Source organism: Gorilla gorilla, chromosome 1 (genome assembly GCF_029281585.2).
Source record: "Gorilla gorilla gorilla isolate KB3781 chromosome 1, NHGRI_mGorGor1-v2.1_pri, whole genome shotgun sequence".
Taxonomy (NCBI): Eukaryota; Metazoa; Chordata; class Mammalia; order Primates; family Hominidae; genus Gorilla; species Gorilla gorilla.
Genome location: NC_073224.2, coordinates 74,300,019 through 74,317,764, shown reverse-complemented (window position 1 = coordinate 74,317,764; position 17,746 = coordinate 74,300,019). Strand labels below are relative to the sequence as shown.

Below are 17,746 nucleotides of genomic sequence, written 5' to 3'. Positions count from 1 at the left end.
TTCTACTAGAAAGATTTAAAGGCAGATTAGAGCAGGCAAAAGAAAGAATCACTAAACCTGAAGATAGGACAGTAGAAACTATTAAATCTGAGGGACAGAAAGAAAAAAGTTTAAAGAAAACTGAACAGAGACCCTTGATGGGACTTGTGGGGCACCATCAGGCAGGCCAACACACACACACATTATGGAAGTCTAGAAAAAGAGTAGAGAAAGAAAGGTGCAAAGAGAATATTTGAATATATAATGGCTAAAAACCTCTCAAACTTGATGGAAGACATGAATATAGACCTCAAAGAGCCCGATGAACTCCAAGTAAGATGAACTCAAAGAGATCCACACCAAGACATATTATACTCTTGAATGCCAAAGACAGAGAGAGAATGTTGAAAACAGTAAGAGAGAGAAATTATTCATCACTTTACAAAGGATATTCATAAGATTATAAGCAGATTTCTCATCAGAAACTGTGGAGTCCAGCAGGCAGTAGGTTGATATATTCAAAGTTCTAAAAGAAAAAAAAATAACCAAGAATCCTATATTCAACAAAACTGTCCTTCTAAAGCAAGGATGAAATTAAGATATTCCCAGATAAACAAAAGCTGAGGGAGCTTTCCCGCAAGAAATGCTCAAGAGAGTCCTGCAGGGTGAAATGAAAGAATACTAGACAGTAACTTGAAGCCATATGTAGTAAAGATCTCAATAAAAATAAATATAATACTAACATCATAAAATCATAATAAAATAATATTTAAAAGCTATCATCATTGTAATGATTTATAACTGCCCTTTTTTGTTTTTTCAAGATTTAAGAGATTAATATATGTTTTAAAAGAATAACTACTCGTCTAAAAGATAGTATTATTGTAACTTTGGTTGGTAACTCCACATTAAATTTTGTTTTCCACATAATTTAAGATATTAATGCACATTAATTAATTATTAGTTTATATTTTGGGGAACACAATGTAATTTTGTGACATCAACAACCAAAAGAGGTGGAGTTAGAGCTGTCAAAGAAGCAAAGTTTTTGTCTGTGACTGAAATTAAGCTGATATAAATCAACTCAGAGTGTTATAAACTTACAATGTTAAATGTAATCTTCATGATAACTGCAACGAAGATAGCTACAGAATTTACACAAAAGGAAATGACAAAGGAATTTAAATGTTTCACCAAAAAATCAATTAAACACGAAAGAAGACAATAATCCTGGTAACGCAGAACAAAAGAGCTATAAGGTGTATAGAAAGCAAATAACAGAATGACATGTTTCTTCTTGATAGTAAATTACTTTAGGCTGGGCGTGGTGCCTCATGCCTGTAATCCCAGCACTTTGGAAGGCTGAGGCGGGCGGATCATGAGGTCAGGAGATCAAGACCATCCTGGCTAACATGGTGAAACCCCGTCTCTATTAAAAATACAAAAAAAAATAGCCGGGAATGGTGACAGGTGCCTGTAGTCCCACCTACTTGGGAAGTTGAAGCAGGAGAATGGCATGAACCTGGGAGGCGGAGCTTGCAGTGAGTGGAGATCACGCCACTACACTCCAGCCTGGGCGACAGAGCAAGACTCCGTCTCAAAAAAAAAAAAAAAAAAAAAAGGAAATTAACTTTAACTGTAAATGGATTAAACTTTCCAATAAAAAGACAGAGATTGGCAGAATAAATTTTAAAGCAAGATCCAGTTACATGCTGTCTGTAAGAGACTCACTTTAGAGTCAAAGACATAGATTGAAAATGAATGGATGGAAAAAATATTCCATGTAAATAGTAACCAAAAGAAAGCAGAGGTGCCTATAATGATATCAGACAAAATACACTTTATTTAGTTTATTTATTTTTATCCTGCACTGTCTTCCCTCCCCTTCCAAAATAGACTTTAAGTTTTAAAAAAGTTTACAAGAGACAAAGAAGGACATTACTTGTTAATGCAAGTTTCACCATATCAAGATGTAACAACTATAAACATCTACACACCTAATGACAGACCCTCAAAATATATGAAGCAAAAATGGACAGAACTGAAAAAGAAAATAGACAATCCTAAAATAATCATTGGAGACTTCAATACCCACTCTTAATAATGAATAGAATAGTAAGACAGAAGATAGGTTAGGAAATAGAGACTTCAACAATACATTAAACTAGCTAGATCTGAAAGACATATACAGGACACTCTACTCAACAACAACAGCATACACATTCTTCTCAAGTGCACATGGAACATTTTCCAGGATAGATTATATATTAGGACAGAAATTCTCAACAGATTTTAAAAGACAACATACAAAGTATCTTCTCTGACCACAAAAGGATGAAATTAGAAATAAATAACAGAAGTTAAAGTAGAAAATTCACAAAATTGTGGAAATTAACACAGTATTAAACAATGTATCAAAGAAAAAATTACAAGGGAAATTAGAAAATACTTAGAAATAAATGGAAATGAAAACAACAAAACTTATGGGATAAAATAAAAGCAGTGCTAATGGGAAAATTTATAGCTATGTTTACATTTTAAAAAGAAAAATCTCAAATAACACAACTTTACAACTTAAGGCTCTAGAAAAAGAACAGAAAATTAAACCCAGAGCTAGCAGAAGAAAAGAAATAATAAAGATTACAGCAAATAACAATGAAATAGAGAAAATCAGTGAGATCAAAAATTGGTCCTTTGAAAAAGTCAGCAAAATAAACCTTTAGTTAAGTGGATTAAGAAAACAGAAGACTGGGCTGGGGGCGGCGGCCGCCAGGAGGAGCCTCCCGGACTCGGCTTCTCCCGCGGGCTCTCCTGAGGTTCCCGGATCCTGCAGCTCCTCCGCGGGTTTGGACTTGAAGGACAGTGGTTTGAAGAGTCCTGCTGCCGCCGAGGCGCCTCTGAGAGGGCAGTACAAGGTGACCGCCTCCCCGGAGACAGCCGTGGCCGGAGTGGGTCATGAGTTGGGTACCGCTGGAGACGCGGGAGCCCGCCCGGATCTCGCCGGCACCTGCCAAGCTGAGCTGACCGCCGCCGGCTCCGAAGAGCCCAGCAGCGCCGGCGGCCTCAGCAGCAGTTGCAGCGACCCGAGCCCTCCTGGGGAATCTCCGAGCCTGGACTCTCTGGAGTCGTTCTCTAACCTGCATTCTTTTCCCAGTAGCTGTGAGTTCAATAGTGAGGAGGGAGCGGAGAACAGGGTCCCTGAGGAGGATGAGGGCGCGGCGGTGTTGCCCGGGGCTGTTCCCCTGTGCAAGGAGGAGGAGGGGGAGGAGACCGCTCAGGTGCCTTATCTATTTATTGCCCATGGAAAATATATGTGTAGGAGTATTTCTTCTGTTATTTGCTACTATCTTCTTAATTTGTTCCAAAGAAAATACTGCCATACTGCATTCCCTCTGGAAGGAAACAAAACAAAACAAAACTCACTCAAAACCAGCAGTGCTGCTATCAGATAAGTAGATGTCAATGTATACTTACAAGGAAAAAATTAAAAAATGTAATGTGTTAATTCAGCCTTTTTCTATGTAATATTTCCAAGTCAGACTTTCTTACATTCCTGGAATTTACTTTGATATACCAAGAATAATAATGATAAAATGTTTGCTTTGATTGCTGTGGGGGGAAAGATGAAATGTTCAATTGTATTAAAACAAACAAACTTTTCAAAAAAAAAAAAAAAAAGAAAACAGAAGACTGGCTGGGGGTCGTGGCTCACGCCTGTAATCCCAGCACTTTGGGAGGCCTTAGGGGGTGGATCACCTCAGGTCAGGAGCTCAAGATCAGCCTGGCCAACATGGTGAAAACCTGTCTCTACTAAAAATACAAAAATTTTATAGGCATGTTGGCGGGATCCTGTAATCCCAGCTACTTGGGAGGCTGAGGCAGGAGAATCACTTGAACCCGGGAGGCAGAGGTTGCAGTGAGCCATGATCATGCCATTGCACTCTAGCCTAGGTGACAGAGCAAGACTCTGCTCAGAAGAAAAAAAAAAAAAAGAAAAGGAAAAGAGAAGACTTAATAATTACTAAAAAAGACTATAAATCACTAAATTCAAAATGAGTCTTGGCATGATGGTTAATGCCTGTGATCCCGGAACTCTACAAAGCCAGGATGAGAGGATTGCTTGAGGCCACAAGTTCAAGATAAGCCTGGGCAACATAATGAGACCCAATATTCACAAAAAATAAAAATAAAAAATCCAGACAGGTGTCATGCACCTATAGTACTAGCTGAGGAACGAGGATTGCTTGAGCCCAGGAGTTTGAGGCTGTAATGAGGCATTTGATATGCCACTGCACTCCAGCCTAGGTAACAGACCAAGACCCTATCTTATAATAATAATAATAATAATAATAATAATAATAATAATAATAAAGTGAAGGTGGGGACATTACTATCAATTCTACAGAAATAAAAAGGATTATAGAAGAGTACTCTGAACAATTGTACACCAACAGATTTGGTAGCCTAGATGAGATAGAGGGATTCCTAGAAACACAAAATCTACTAATGCTAAATCAAAAGATATAGAAAATCTGAGTAGAATGGAATACTATGCAGCCATAAAAAAGGATGAGTTCATGTCTTTGTAGGGACATGGATGAAGCTGGAAACCATCATTCTCAGCAAACTATCGCAAGGACAAAAAACCAAACACCGCATGTTCTCACTCATAGGTGGGAATTGAACAATGAGAACACTTGGACACAGGAAGGGGAACATCACACACCGGGGCCTATCATGGGGTGGGGTGAGGGGCAGAGATAGCATTAGGAGATATACCTAATGTAAATGACGAGTTAATGGGTGCAGCACACCAACATGGCACATGTATACATGTGTAACAAACCTGCACTTTGTGCACATGTACCCTAGAACTTAAAATATAATAATAATAAAAATCTGAGTAGACCTATAACTAGCAAAGAGATTAAAACAGTAATCTACAATCTCCTGACAAAGAAAAGTCCTGGACCTGATGGTTTTACTGGTGACTTATACCCCAAACATTTAAAGAAGAATTAATACTAATTCTTCTTAAACTGTTCCAAAAGATTGAAGAGGCAGGATCACATTCTCACTCCTTCTTTGAGGCCAGCATTACCCTGATGCTAAAGCCAAACAAGGCACTATAAGAAAAGAAAAGTATATGCCAATATTCCTGATGAACATTGATGCAAAAGTCTGCAATGAAATACTAGCAAACCACATTCAACAGTATATTAAAAGGATTAAACACCATGACCAAAAGGGATATTTTTCCTGGAATGCAAGGATGCCTCAATATACGAAAATGAATGAATGTAGTATACCACATTAACAGAATGAAAGAAGAAAACTACATAATCATCTCAATAGATGCAGAAAAAGCATTTGACAAAATACAACACCCTTTCATGAAAAAAAAATGTCCAACGAACTAGGATTAAGAAGAAACTATCTAAACATAATAAAAGCTACATATGAAAAACCCACAGTGGACATCATACTCAATGACAAAAAACTGAAAGCTTTTCCTCTAAGATCAGGAATAGGAAATGCCTGATTTCACTAATTCTATTTCACACCATACTGGAAACTCTCACCAGAGCAATTCAGCCAAAAGAAGAAGGAAAAATAAGAGACATCTTAATTGGAAAGAAAGAGGTCAAATGATCTTCATTTGCAGATAATGTAGTATTTTGTAGAAAAATCCAAAGATTCCACACATAAAAAAACTGTTAGAACTAAGAAATGAATCCAGCAAAGTACCTGGATACAAAGTCAAAAACAAAACAAAACAAAAAAAATCAGTTGCACTTCCATATGCTTACAATGAACAATCTGAAAGGAAAATTATGTGAACAATTTCATTAAACAATAGCATTAAAAAGAATAAAATACTTAGGAATTCACTTAAGGAGGTGAAAGACTTGCACAATAAAAACTACAAAACATTGCTGAAAGAAATTAAAGAAGACATAAACAAATGCCTCTGATGTGTATTTATGGATTGGAAAACTTAATGTTGTTAACATGCCAGTACAACCCAAAACAATCTACAGATTCACGCAATCTCCATCAAAATCTCAATGACATCTTTTGCAGAAATAGAAACGTCAATCCTAAAATTTCCAAGGAACTCCAAACAGCCATAACAATTTTGAAAAAATTTCAAAAAAGCTGCAGGACTCACCTGATTTCAAAACTTACTACAAGTTTACAGCAATCAAAACAGTGTGGTGCAAGCATTCTTATACACCAATAACAGACAAACAGAGAGCCAAATCATGAGTTAACTCCCATTCACAATTGCTTCAAAGAGAATAAAATACCTAGGAATCCAACTTACAATGGATGTGAAGGACTTCTTCAAGGAGAACTACAAACCACTGCTCAATGAAATAAAAGAAGACACAAACAAATGGAAGAACATTCCATGCTCATGGATAGGAAGAATCAATATCGTGAAAATGGCCATACTGCCCAAGGTAATTTATAGATTCAATGCCATCCCCATCAAGCTACCAATGACTTTCTTCACAGAATTGGAAAAAAACTACTTTAAAGTTCATATGGAACCAAAAAGAGCCTGCATCACCAAGTCAATCCTAAGCCAAAAGAACAAAGCTGGAGGCATCATGTTATCTGACTTCAAATTATACCACAAGGCTACAGTAATCAAAACAGCATGGTACTGGTACCAAAACAGAGATATAGACCAATGGAACAGAACAGAGCCCTCAGAAACAATGCCACATATCTACAACTATCTGATCTTTGACAAACCTGACAAAAACAAGAAATGGGGAAGGGATTCCCTATTTAATAAATGGTGCTGGGAAAACTGGATAGCTATATGTAGAAAGCTGAAACTGGATCCCTTTCTTACACCTTATACAAAAATTAATTCAAGATGGATTAAAGACTTAAATGTTAGACCTAAAACCATAAAAATCCTAGAAGAAAACCTAGGCAATACCATTCAGAACATAGGCATGGGCAAGGACTTCATGTCTAAAACACCAAAAGCAATGGCAATAAAAGCCAAAATTGACAAATGGGATATAATTAAACTAAAGAGCTTCTGCACAGCAAAAGAAACTACCATCACAGTGAACAGGCAACCTACAGAATGGGAGAAAATTTTTGCAATCTACTCATCTGACAAAGGGCTAATATCCAGAATCTACAAGAACTCAAACAAATTTACAAGACAAAAACAAACAGCCCCATCAACAAGTGGGCAAAGGCTATGAACAGACACTTCTCAAAAGAAGACATTTATGCAGCCAAAAGACACATGAAAAAATGCTCATCATCACTGACCATCAGAGAAATGCAAATCAAAACCACAATGAGATACCATCTTACACTAGTTAGAATCGCAATCATTAAAAAGTCAGGAAACAACAGGTGCTGGAGAGGATGTGGAGAAATAGGAACACTTTTACACTGTTGGTGGGACTGTAAACTAGTTCAACCATTGTGGAAGTCAGTGTGGCGATTCCTCAGGGATCTAGAACTAGAAATACCATTTAACCCAACCATCCCATTACTGGGTACATACCCAAAGGATTATAAATCATTCTACTATAAAGACACATGCACACGTATGTTTATTGCGGCACTATTCACAATAGCAAAGACTTGGAACCAACCCAAATGTCCAACAATGATAGACTGGATTAAGAAAATGTGGCACATATACACCATGGAATACTATGCAGCCATAAAAAATGATGAGTTCATGTCCTTTGTAGGGACATGGATGAAGCTGGAAACCATCATTCTCAGCAAACTATCGCAAGGACAAAAAACCAAACACTGCATGTTCTCACTCATAGGTGGGAACTGAACAATGAGAACACATGGACACAGGAAGGGGAACATCACACACCAGGGCCTGTTGTGGGGTGAGGGGGGAGGGATAGCATTAGGAGATATACCTAATGTTAAATGATGAGTTAATGGGTGCAGCATACCAATATGGCACATGTATACATATGTAACAAACCTGCACATTGTGCACATGTACCCTAAAACTTAAAGTATAATAAAAAAATAAAATAAAATAAAAATAAATAAATAAAAAACAGTGTGGTGGCATAAATGCAGACATATGGAAAGATGGAGTAGAATAAAAGGCCCAGAAATAAACCCTCACATATATGGTAAAATGATTTTTGACAAGGGTGCCAAGACCATTCAATGGGGAAAGGACCATCTTTTCAACAAACGGTCCTGGGTAAATTGGATGTCCACATGTGAAATAATGAAATTGGACCCTTACATAACACCCTATATGAAAATTAACTCAAAATGGATTGAAGACCTAAATTTAAGGCGTAAAACTATAAAACTCATGAAAAAACATACGGAGGACAAAATCTTCACAACATTGGATTTGGCAGTGATGTCTTGGATATGACAGGAAAGGAAGAAGCAACAACAAAGAATTGGGCTTCATAAAAAATCAAAAAATTTGTGCATCCAAAGATACTACCAAAAGTTAAAAGGCAGCCTAAAGAATGGAAGAAAATACTTCAAAATCATATATCTGAGAAAGGATTGATATCCAGAATATATGGAGAACACCTAAAACTCAACAACAACAAAGAGCAACATGATTCAAAAATAGGGAAAAGACTTAATTAAACAAAACATTCCTCCAAAGAAGATATGCAGATAGCCAATAGCACATGAAAAGATGCTCTACGGGACTAATCATTAGGGAAACACAAATCAAAACTATAATGAGATACCATCGCATACCCATTGTGTACCAAAAAAAATAAGATAACAAGCATTGGTGAGGATGTGGAGAAATTGGAACTCTTTTGCATTTGTTGGTGGGACTGTAAAATGGTACAAACTGTGGAAAATAGCATGGAGGTTTCTCAAAAATTAAAAATAGAATTACTATATGGTCCAGCAATTTAACTTCTGAGTATATACTCAAAAGAATTGAAAGCAGGGTCTGGAGAGATATTTGTACATCCATGTCCATAGGAGCATTATTCGCAATAGTTAAGTGTGGAAACAGTCCAGGAAACCATCAATGGATGAATGGATAAGCAAAATGTGAGATTTTAAATATATATATATATATATATGCAATGGAATATTATTCAGCCATAAAAAGGAAATTATGACAGACTACAACATGAATAAATCCTGAAGACATGCTAATTGAAGTAAGCCAGTCACAGAAAGACAAATACTATATGATTTCACTTATATGAGGTACTTAGGATAGTCAAAGTCATAGAGAAAGAAGTAGAATGGTGGTTGTCAGGAGCTGGGAGGAGGGGTGAAATAGGGAGTGACTGTTTAATGAGTAAAGAGTTTCAGTTTTGCAAGATGAAAAGAATTTTGGAGGTGGATGGTCATGATGGTTGTACAAAATTATTAATACATTTAACGCCACTAAACCGTACATTTAAAAATAGTTAAGATGGTAAACGTTATATGTACTCTCTCACAATAAAAATATTGGAAAAAAATGTATTTCAGATCATATTACTCCTTTTCTCACTGTCCGCACTGCTTCTCAACACCCCCAATACTACCAATGACTCCTGTGTCAGTGAGAAATTCAAAAACCCTACAGTGACCTTCAGGATCCTAGAGAACTGGCCCCATTTCCTCTCTTTTCTCATCTCTTCCTACTTCCCTCCCCTGACTCATTCCATTCCAGTCACATTGGCCTCCTTGTAGTTCCTCAAACATGCTGGACACATTTCCACTTAAAGGCTTTGCACTGGCTTTTTCCTCTACCCGGAATGCTCTTTCCATAGATACTCACATGGCTTCCTCTCTCACCTCCTCAACTCTTTGTACAAATCTTGTCTCCTCATTGAACCACTACCAATTACTTTTATCCCGCTCCACATTTTTTCTATTCTGATTATAACCTTCAACCTCACTAGATAATGTACTTATTTATTATGCTAATTGTGTGCCTGTCTCCTTCACAAGAATATAGACTCCTTGGAGGCAGGGATTTTTTGTTTTGTTTGCTGATGTATTTCAAGCACCTATATTGGTACCTGATACTTGGTAGGCATTTAATAAACATGTACTGAAAGAATGAATGAATAAAATTTTCATCTAAAGCTGAATTAGTAACTTTTGGCTCACTAGGGAAAGGAAACTAAATATGTTTCACCCCAGGCAAATGTAAGATTCAGGAGTATTCACAGAGTAAAATGTTGTAAGAAATCACCTGCTATATTCAACTAACCCCCTTCAATATATATGTAGGTAAAGATGGATTAAAATGCACACTAAGGGCAAAGTCCCTGTCAGATTGAGACTGTAGAAGGGAAGGGGCTTTGGTTGGAGGGTGTTTATGTGAATTGTGTGCATGCTTGTGGGTCCCTCCCATGAACCTTAACACATGTCACCAGATAGTGCCTAGCTTCAAAAGCACCACATAATCTGGACCCTGCTCATCTAACTGGTCACAATTTTTCCTCACCACACTAAACAAATGGGGGTCTGGCAGTGTGCAAGGCTGGGAGAGGGGCCAGGGGAAGAGTTCATTCTCCCTCTCTTACGGTGGAATTTTCCTGGCAGCCAAGATGATGAGATGGAAAAAGGCAGACCAGTGGCTACTCCAGAAATGCATTGGCGGGGTCAGAGGGATGTGGCGCTTCTATTCCTACCTCACAGGCAGTGCAGGTGGGTTCTTGGGGTTGTTCCTGGGGCTTTTGCAAGTTCCTAATGGTTTTCAGATTGCCCTAAGCCCCAGTTAACAGTTATGTGTGTCTGTGTTGAATATAAAAATGTTTAATAATGCAGTTTGGATAAAAATCTTTGAAAACTGCGGTCCATAGTGTAGGTTAAGGGAAAGGTAGTCAGAGTCCCTTTTACTCATTTATTCATTCATTCATTTAACAGTATCATTAAGCACCGCTATGTGGCAGCCACTGGGCTGGTACGTTGGGTTACAAAGGTGAACAAGAGCCATAAGTCCCTGCTTCACAAAGCTGCCATTTTGGTGGGAGATGGACAAGGAACACGTAAACAAATCCCTGTAGTGGGAGTGATGGGAAGACTGACTTCTGTTCTATTGGGTCCAGTAGTTACTGGGTTCTGGGAGGCTGGTAGCTGGCCCTGGCTGACACTCCAGCTCAACAACATTAAGTTTCATCCAGGCCTTAGCCCTAATTTTAAGGGTGAAATCCTGGATCTCCAAGGAGCAGGTAGGGAAGAACTAGATGGACTACATCTTTCACTTTGCCACTCAGAGTTCAGGCCTGGCCAAGTTTTAACAAAAGGGAATGTAGTCTTTGGCATCTTTTGGCTCCAGTGTCCTTCTGCAGGCCATTCTCAGTCCATGATCTAGGAAATGTGGTTTTTTTCCCCAATCTTCATTTTGTTTTGGACAAAATTTAATTACTTCATAATCCTCCCCCAGAGTCTTGCAGTTTTCCCTCCAGTGATGGTTTTTCTAACACCAGCAACAAAAAGTCAAAGGATTCCCATGCATTAAGCCTCTTCTCCCCATGCCTCCAATTCTCCCCCACAGTAGAACTTTTCTAGAGATGATACCTTGAACCAATCACCAGGAATGATGATTGATGCAGTGGAACAGGCTGGTGGGGGATGTCAGTTGATTCACCCAGATGCAACCACCAAAGGGGCAAAACTAGGGTATAGCTCTGTGCCTCTTCTGTCTCACCCATAGGTGAAGAATTGGTGGATTTCTGGATCCTTGCTGAGAACATCCTGAGCATAGATGAGATGGACCTGGAAGTGAGAGACTACTACCTGTCCCTCCTCCTCATGCTGAGGGCCACTCATCTGCAGGAGGGCTCCAGGGTGGTAACCCTCTGTAACATGAACATCAGTAAGAATTATAAAGCATCTTTTTGGGGGGATGCAACAAAAAAGTAAATCCAGTGTCTGATAATCCTCAGTCTCCTTCTTTGCAGGAAACCCCACCTTCTTTCCATCTTCTATGTATCAGAGAGGCTAGTGGCAACCCCAACCCTTAACCAGGAAAGTATTGAAAGACACAGTTGTCCTTAAGCTGGCACTTGCCTCTCTCTAAGATACTACCTGCCAGTGAAGGCTGGCTGGAAGGAGGGGGGAGGAATTGGGGCAGGATACTTGAAAAGCACCTGTAACATTTAAGTCTATGTACTTTTGTAATTTTATTTTTTTAATTGGGATTCTCTAGAACAAACTGCAGCCAACCAGCCAAATGCACTGTATGTGGCCTGTGAGCTAAGACCGTTTTTACATTTTCATAGGGCTAATTTTATGTGATTTACAAAGCCAAAATATTTACCATCTGGCCCTTTACATAAAAATTTGCCAACTTCTTCTCTAGAATGTAAGATTTATTTGTATTTGTTTGTTCATTGATTAGATGATGAGGCATTCCTAACTCAAATACAAATGTGCTCCAAAAGATGTGCTGTTTGGGGTTAGTCATACTCCTCTCTACTCACATAGGTAATTGAGAATTGATGACATTAAAATCAGGGCTAGTTCTACTTATCCAGTCCAAACCTCTTCATCAAAAATCCTGTTCAGATGTAGATGTCTCTTGTTCTTAATCGTTTTTCTTGTGCTTCTGCTTTTCTTTAAAATAACACTTAATAATCTAAAAAGTAGCTAGAGGAATCCCATAGCATGGCTTATTTCTATGGAGAATAAGATAAAGGGATCCCTGTGTGCTGAGAAAACCATAAAAATGTTTCAACTCTACATTTAAACTATTCATACTCCAGGATTATGTGAGGAACTAATAAAATGCTATACACAAAGACATTTGAAAAAAATTAAAAACCTCTCCAACACCATCATCACTGCCATCATCACATCATTTTCACCCATGATTTCTCTGTATTATTTCCAGAGTCCCTCCTGAAACTCTCCATCTGGCATCCCAACCAATCAACCACTAGGAGGGAGATCCTGAGCCACATGCAGAAAGTGGCTCTGTTCAAACTCCAGAGCTATTGGCTTCCCAACTTTTACACCCACACCAAGATGACCATGGCCAAGGAGGAAGCGTGCCATGGTCTGATGCAAGAGTACGAGACTCGCTTATACAGCGTTTGCTACACCCACGTAGGAGGGCTCCCTCTGAACATGAGCATCAAGAAGTGCCACCACTTTCAGAAACGGTACTCAAGCAGGAAAGCCAAGAGGAAGATGTGGCAATTGGTAGATCCTGACTCTTGGTCTCTGGAAATGGATCTCAAGCCAGATGCTATTGGTATGCCCCTACAGGAGACATGTCCTCAAGAGAAGGTGGTTATACAAATGCCTTCCCTGAAAATGGCTTCTTCAAAGGAAACAAGAATCAGTTCCCTGGAAAAGGATATGCATTATGCAAAAATATCCAGCATGAAGAATAAAGCCAAGAGCCACCTCCACATGGAAGCCCTCTTTGAGACAAAGGTCTCTACCCACCTGAGGACTGTCATCCCCATTGTCAATCACTCCTCCAAGATGACAATTCAGAAGGCCATCAAGCAAAGCTTCTCCTTAGGATACATCCACTTGGCCTTGTGTGCTGATGCCTGTGCAGGAAACCCTTTCCGGGACCACCTGAAGAAGCTGAATTTGAAAGTGGAGATCCAACTTCTTGACCTCTGGCAGGACCTGCAGCATTTCCTCAGTGTCCTTCTGAATAACAAAAAGAATGGGAATGCAATCTTCCGTCACTTGCTGGGTGACAGAATCTGCGAGCTCTACCTGAATGAGCAGATTGGTCCATGCTTACCACTCAAATCCCAAACCATTCAGGGCCTGAAGGAACTATTGCCCTCTGGGGATGTTATCCCCTGGATTCCCAAAGCCCAGAAGGAGATTTGCAAGGTAGGCCATGCCTCACAGAAATAAGTTATATCTGGCAAATTAGGTCAAAACTGACTAAAAATCCCATCTGGTCACCTATACTAGCTAAGTGACTATATAATTACCCACACAAACCTTTACATATTGAAGAGTTGGTTGATCTGTTAAGGCAGGGGTCCCCAGCCCCTGGGCCGCAAATCTGTATCAGTCCATGGCCTGTTAGGAACTGGGACGCACAGCAGAAGGTGAACAGCGGGTAAGCAAGCATTACTGCCTGAGCTCTGTCTTCTGTCAGATCAGTGGCAGCATTAGAATGCAAACAGTATTGTGAACTGTGAATATGAGGGATCTGGGTTGCACACTTCTTATGAGAATCTAATGCCTGATTATCTGAGGTGGAACAGTTTCATTCTGAAATCATCCCCCCAGCCCCAAGTTCATGGAAAAAACTCTCTGCCACAAAACTGGTCCCTGTGCCAAAAAAGGTTGGGGACCGCTGTCTCAAGGCACAAATTTTGCAACGTCCCCCAAATCAGCCAAAAATTCTAAAGTACAGTGGAAGTGGGGAGTGGTTGATGTCCATTCCTTCTTCACTTTCTTGTTATGTGAAGCCTCCCCAAACCATGAACCTGAGAGTATCCTATGAGGAGAGTTTTAGATTTCTGTTATAAACATTATGTATTGAAAATCAAGGTCTCCCTTTACTAGACTAGCCATCAAGGAAATGTTCAATTAGGATGAGTTTATTTTTATCTCAAAACATTAGATAAAAGCAAGAGAATACTCTGAAGACTCACAGGAAGTGATGCCCATCATATAGCTATTGTATCATCAAGTTCTTAGCAGAAAGCAAACGGCAAAGTTAAGTTGGGTAACAGATGAGAGACAAATAAGAGGGACTACTCACAAAGGAATGGGTGATGCAGTGGGGCAACCACAGGGATAGTGTCATACCATAAAGTCAGTAAGGGCAGGGCACCTTTGTCATTCCTAGGTATGAAGAACTGAGGACAGGAAGCAATTACTAGAACCAGGAGAGAAAGAGCTGTATGGAGTGGGACACTTACTTGGCAGAAGCTGTAATCATCAGTTGAGGGATATAACTAGTTCACAGTGATCTAGGTTGGAGGGATTGGAGAAATAGATACCCCAAGCTCACTCTGCTCCTGATTTCCCATCTCCTGCCAGGACACCCAAACAGAGGACAAGAGAACAGATTGATGTGGCACATACAGGTTAATCTTCCAAGGCACAAACAGGGTGAAGGAGAGTAGAAAGTAGATCTGGAGGAGCAAATAGATAAAAAACATCAAATTATTTAGTGCATTATAACGTATTTACCTTGTAAAGCACATTCACACACATTGTGTCCTTTACGCTTCTTAGCACTCCCAAGAGACAGACAGAATAGTCTTGTTGCTTCTCTTGTACAGATAAGGGAAGTGAGTCACACAGAGAGTAAGTGAATTAGCCCAAAGCCATGCAGCTAGCTAGTAGATGATCCAGGATCAGAATCCTGGAGTTTTTGGCTCTAAGTCTGGCATGATTTCCAGTATATCATAATTATCCAGGGTTGTACAGTGAGGTAATTTCAGAATAGATCAGTCTAGTGGATCCACAGCCAAAGTGCTCCTTTGCTCAATTTTTGATTAATTAAAGCACAGTGGTCTTTCTGCATTTTGTGGAGGCATTTTACGACAGAGATTCAGACTGGGACTGTGCTTTCTGGATCAGCAGATTCTCAGAGCAAATACTTCTGCCTGGGGCTTGGTGCAAAGATACTGAAGATATTTGTATGTGGAGAAGACTATCCTATCACAGTTACTCAGACTAAACATTTTTATATCATTTCTGACTCACCTCTTTGTCTTACACCCATGTCTAGTCTATTGGCAAACCCTGTTGGCATTAACTTAAGAAATCCAGAAGTGACCACTCCTTTCCACCGTTGTTACAATCACTGTCACCCAAGCCCTGTCCTCTTACCTGTAATATTGCTATTGTCTTCTAACTGATGCCTCGGTGTCTACCCTTGCCCCTCATCAACTCATTTACATGCCAACCACAGTGATTCTGTCAAAACATAGTGTAATTTAACTGAAAATAAATAAAAGGAAATGAGTGAGGACCTTGAAAACAGATGGCTGTCTCAATGAAGATTTTTACTTTCAGTAAAATCCAAAGTCCCTAATAAATCTAGCAAGGCCCTACATGATCTGCATGCCACCTCTCCTCTCTGGCTTCATCTACTATTCCACCCCCACCCCATGCTCATCATCAACTGTGCCAGGCACACTGCCAGCTTGGCTGTGCTCTGTAACATACAGATAACTGCATGGCTTAGTCTCTCACTCCCTCAGGTCTCCATTAAAGAGTCACCTTTTCAGTGAGGACTTCCTTGGCCATTTGATATAAAATTTCAACCAGATCCCCATTTTATTTTTGTCCGTAGCACATATCACTAAATACATACATACTCAGAGTGACATCAGCAATATGGTGAAATAGGAGGTCCCCAGCTTTTGTTCACCCATAGAAACATGGACTTGCCAACTATCCACAGACAAAAGTGCCTTTTGATGAGCTTTGGGACCCAAGTCGGAGGTTGCACCACCCCAGTGGAGTTCAAGACCAAGGAAAGCTGCTTTGGAAATGCAGTCTCATGCTTCTAGTAGCAGGCCTGTCAATCAGGATCCTGGCTGCAGATCCAGAATCAGCCTCATCTCCTGTGGACTCAGTCCAGCATCATTTGTCCATAATTTTGCCACCAGACCCACCCTCCCATGGTCTTAGCAGAAACTATGCCTGCTTAACACCCTGTTAACGGCCCAATGCCTTTGGGTCTCATTAGACATGGAAGCAGCCCTGTGACCCAGCTCCACATTGCTCAACTGCAGTCACAGAGGAAATATCGTCTGCCCTGAGATCCAGCAGGAACCACACCCTGATAACAGGCTTGTTGACCCCAGTCCTGATGACAGACTCTGAGGCAGCCCTGTCCACGCATGGACCTAGAGACAGCCACATTCAATGGCTTTTCCAGACTGCTAGCAGCCTCAGTTTTATCCCTGACCACCTGTGGACTCAGCTATAACCCAAACCACCTGCAGACCTTGAGACAGCCCCAACTGCCTTTGAACCAGGCTCTAACTCCATCTGCCCACAGGTACAGCTCCAGCTTCACCCACCCATAGACATAAAGACCTTACTCATGGAACCCAACAGTAGGCCTGCCTATAACCATTGCCAGCTAACCAGCCCAGAATCTCTGACTGGCTAATTGCAAAGGCCTTTTTGTGTGTGGCAAAACCAGTCTGTGAAGACCAGAAGAGGTGACTGCTCCGTCAAGTGTACACACACCAATGCAAGGATACAAGGGTCATGAAAAATCAGGTACATGTAATATCACCAAAGGAAATTAATAACATTTCACTATCTGACCCTAAAGAAATGGAGATCCATAAACTGCTTGACCAAATAATTCAAAATAACATCTGAAAAAAAATTTTCTTGTACTTTTTGTAAAGAATTTCTAAACTGTTTAACACAATAATCCTTTTTTTGAGAGACAGGGTCTCACTCTGTCACCCAGGCTGGAATGGAGTGGCATGATCATAGCTCACTGTAGCCCCCTACTCCTGGCCCTAAGCTATTCTCCCACCTTGGCCTCCCAAAGTGCTGAGATTACAGGGGTGGGCCACCATGCCCAGCCAAAATAATTATCTTAGAGAAGCTCAATGAGTGATAAGAAAACACAGATAAACATGGACAAAATCAGAAAAAAATGCATCAATAAAATTAGAAGTTTAATAAAAAATAAAAAACAATGAAAGAGCCAAATAGAAATCCTGGAGCTGACAAATATAATGACTAAACTGAAAAATTCAATAAAGAGCTTCAACAGCAGGCTTGATTAGGCTTCAAAGGCTTAAAGTAATTGAAGTTGTTATCAGCTTAAAACAGATTTATG

The 17,746-nt window shown here is 39.8% G+C and overlaps 2 protein-coding genes across 3 annotated transcripts in view; both read left to right on the top strand.

The window, feature by feature from the left end:
• Positions 1-17,746, top strand: part of RGSL1 (regulator of G protein signaling like 1) — a 118,007-nt gene that overhangs the window by 11,549 nt on the left and 88,712 nt on the right. The window contains exons 5-7 of one of the 2 annotated variants that reach the window (XM_031015564.3): positions 10,537-10,641; positions 11,651-11,812; positions 12,830-13,797. In XM_031015564.3, coding sequence (XP_030871424.3) covers positions 10,537-10,641; positions 11,651-11,812; positions 12,830-13,797 — 1,235 coding nt within the window. The remainder of the gene's footprint in view (positions 1-10,536; positions 10,642-11,650; positions 11,813-12,829; positions 13,798-17,746) is intronic. The other variant, XM_055378023.2, reaches the window with a different exon arrangement.
• LOC134758573 (ubiquitin carboxyl-terminal hydrolase MINDY-2-like) lies at positions 244-5,111 on the top strand. Its single transcript, XM_063706676.1, has 3 exons — positions 244-312; positions 2,703-3,257; positions 5,031-5,111. Exons 1-3 carry the CDS (start codon positions 244-246, stop codon positions 5,109-5,111), a joined length of 705 nt encoding a protein of 234 aa, XP_063562746.1.

What these genes read in the sequence shown, in the direction of transcription:
- LOC134758573 (XM_063706676.1), top strand. Translation starts at nt 244, where the DNA reads ATGGCTAAAAACCTCTCAAACTTGATGGAAGACATGAATATAGACCTC. An exon ending in AAGAGCCCGATGAACTCCAA is followed by an intron (nt 313 to 2,702) that starts GTAAGATGAACT and finishes ATAAACCTTTAG; the next exon opens with TTAAGTGGATTAAGAAAACA. An exon ending in AGGGGGAGGAGACCGCTCAG is followed by an intron (nt 3,258 to 5,030) that starts GTGCCTTATCTA and finishes CTGTTCCAAAAG; the next exon opens with ATTGAAGAGGCAGGATCACA.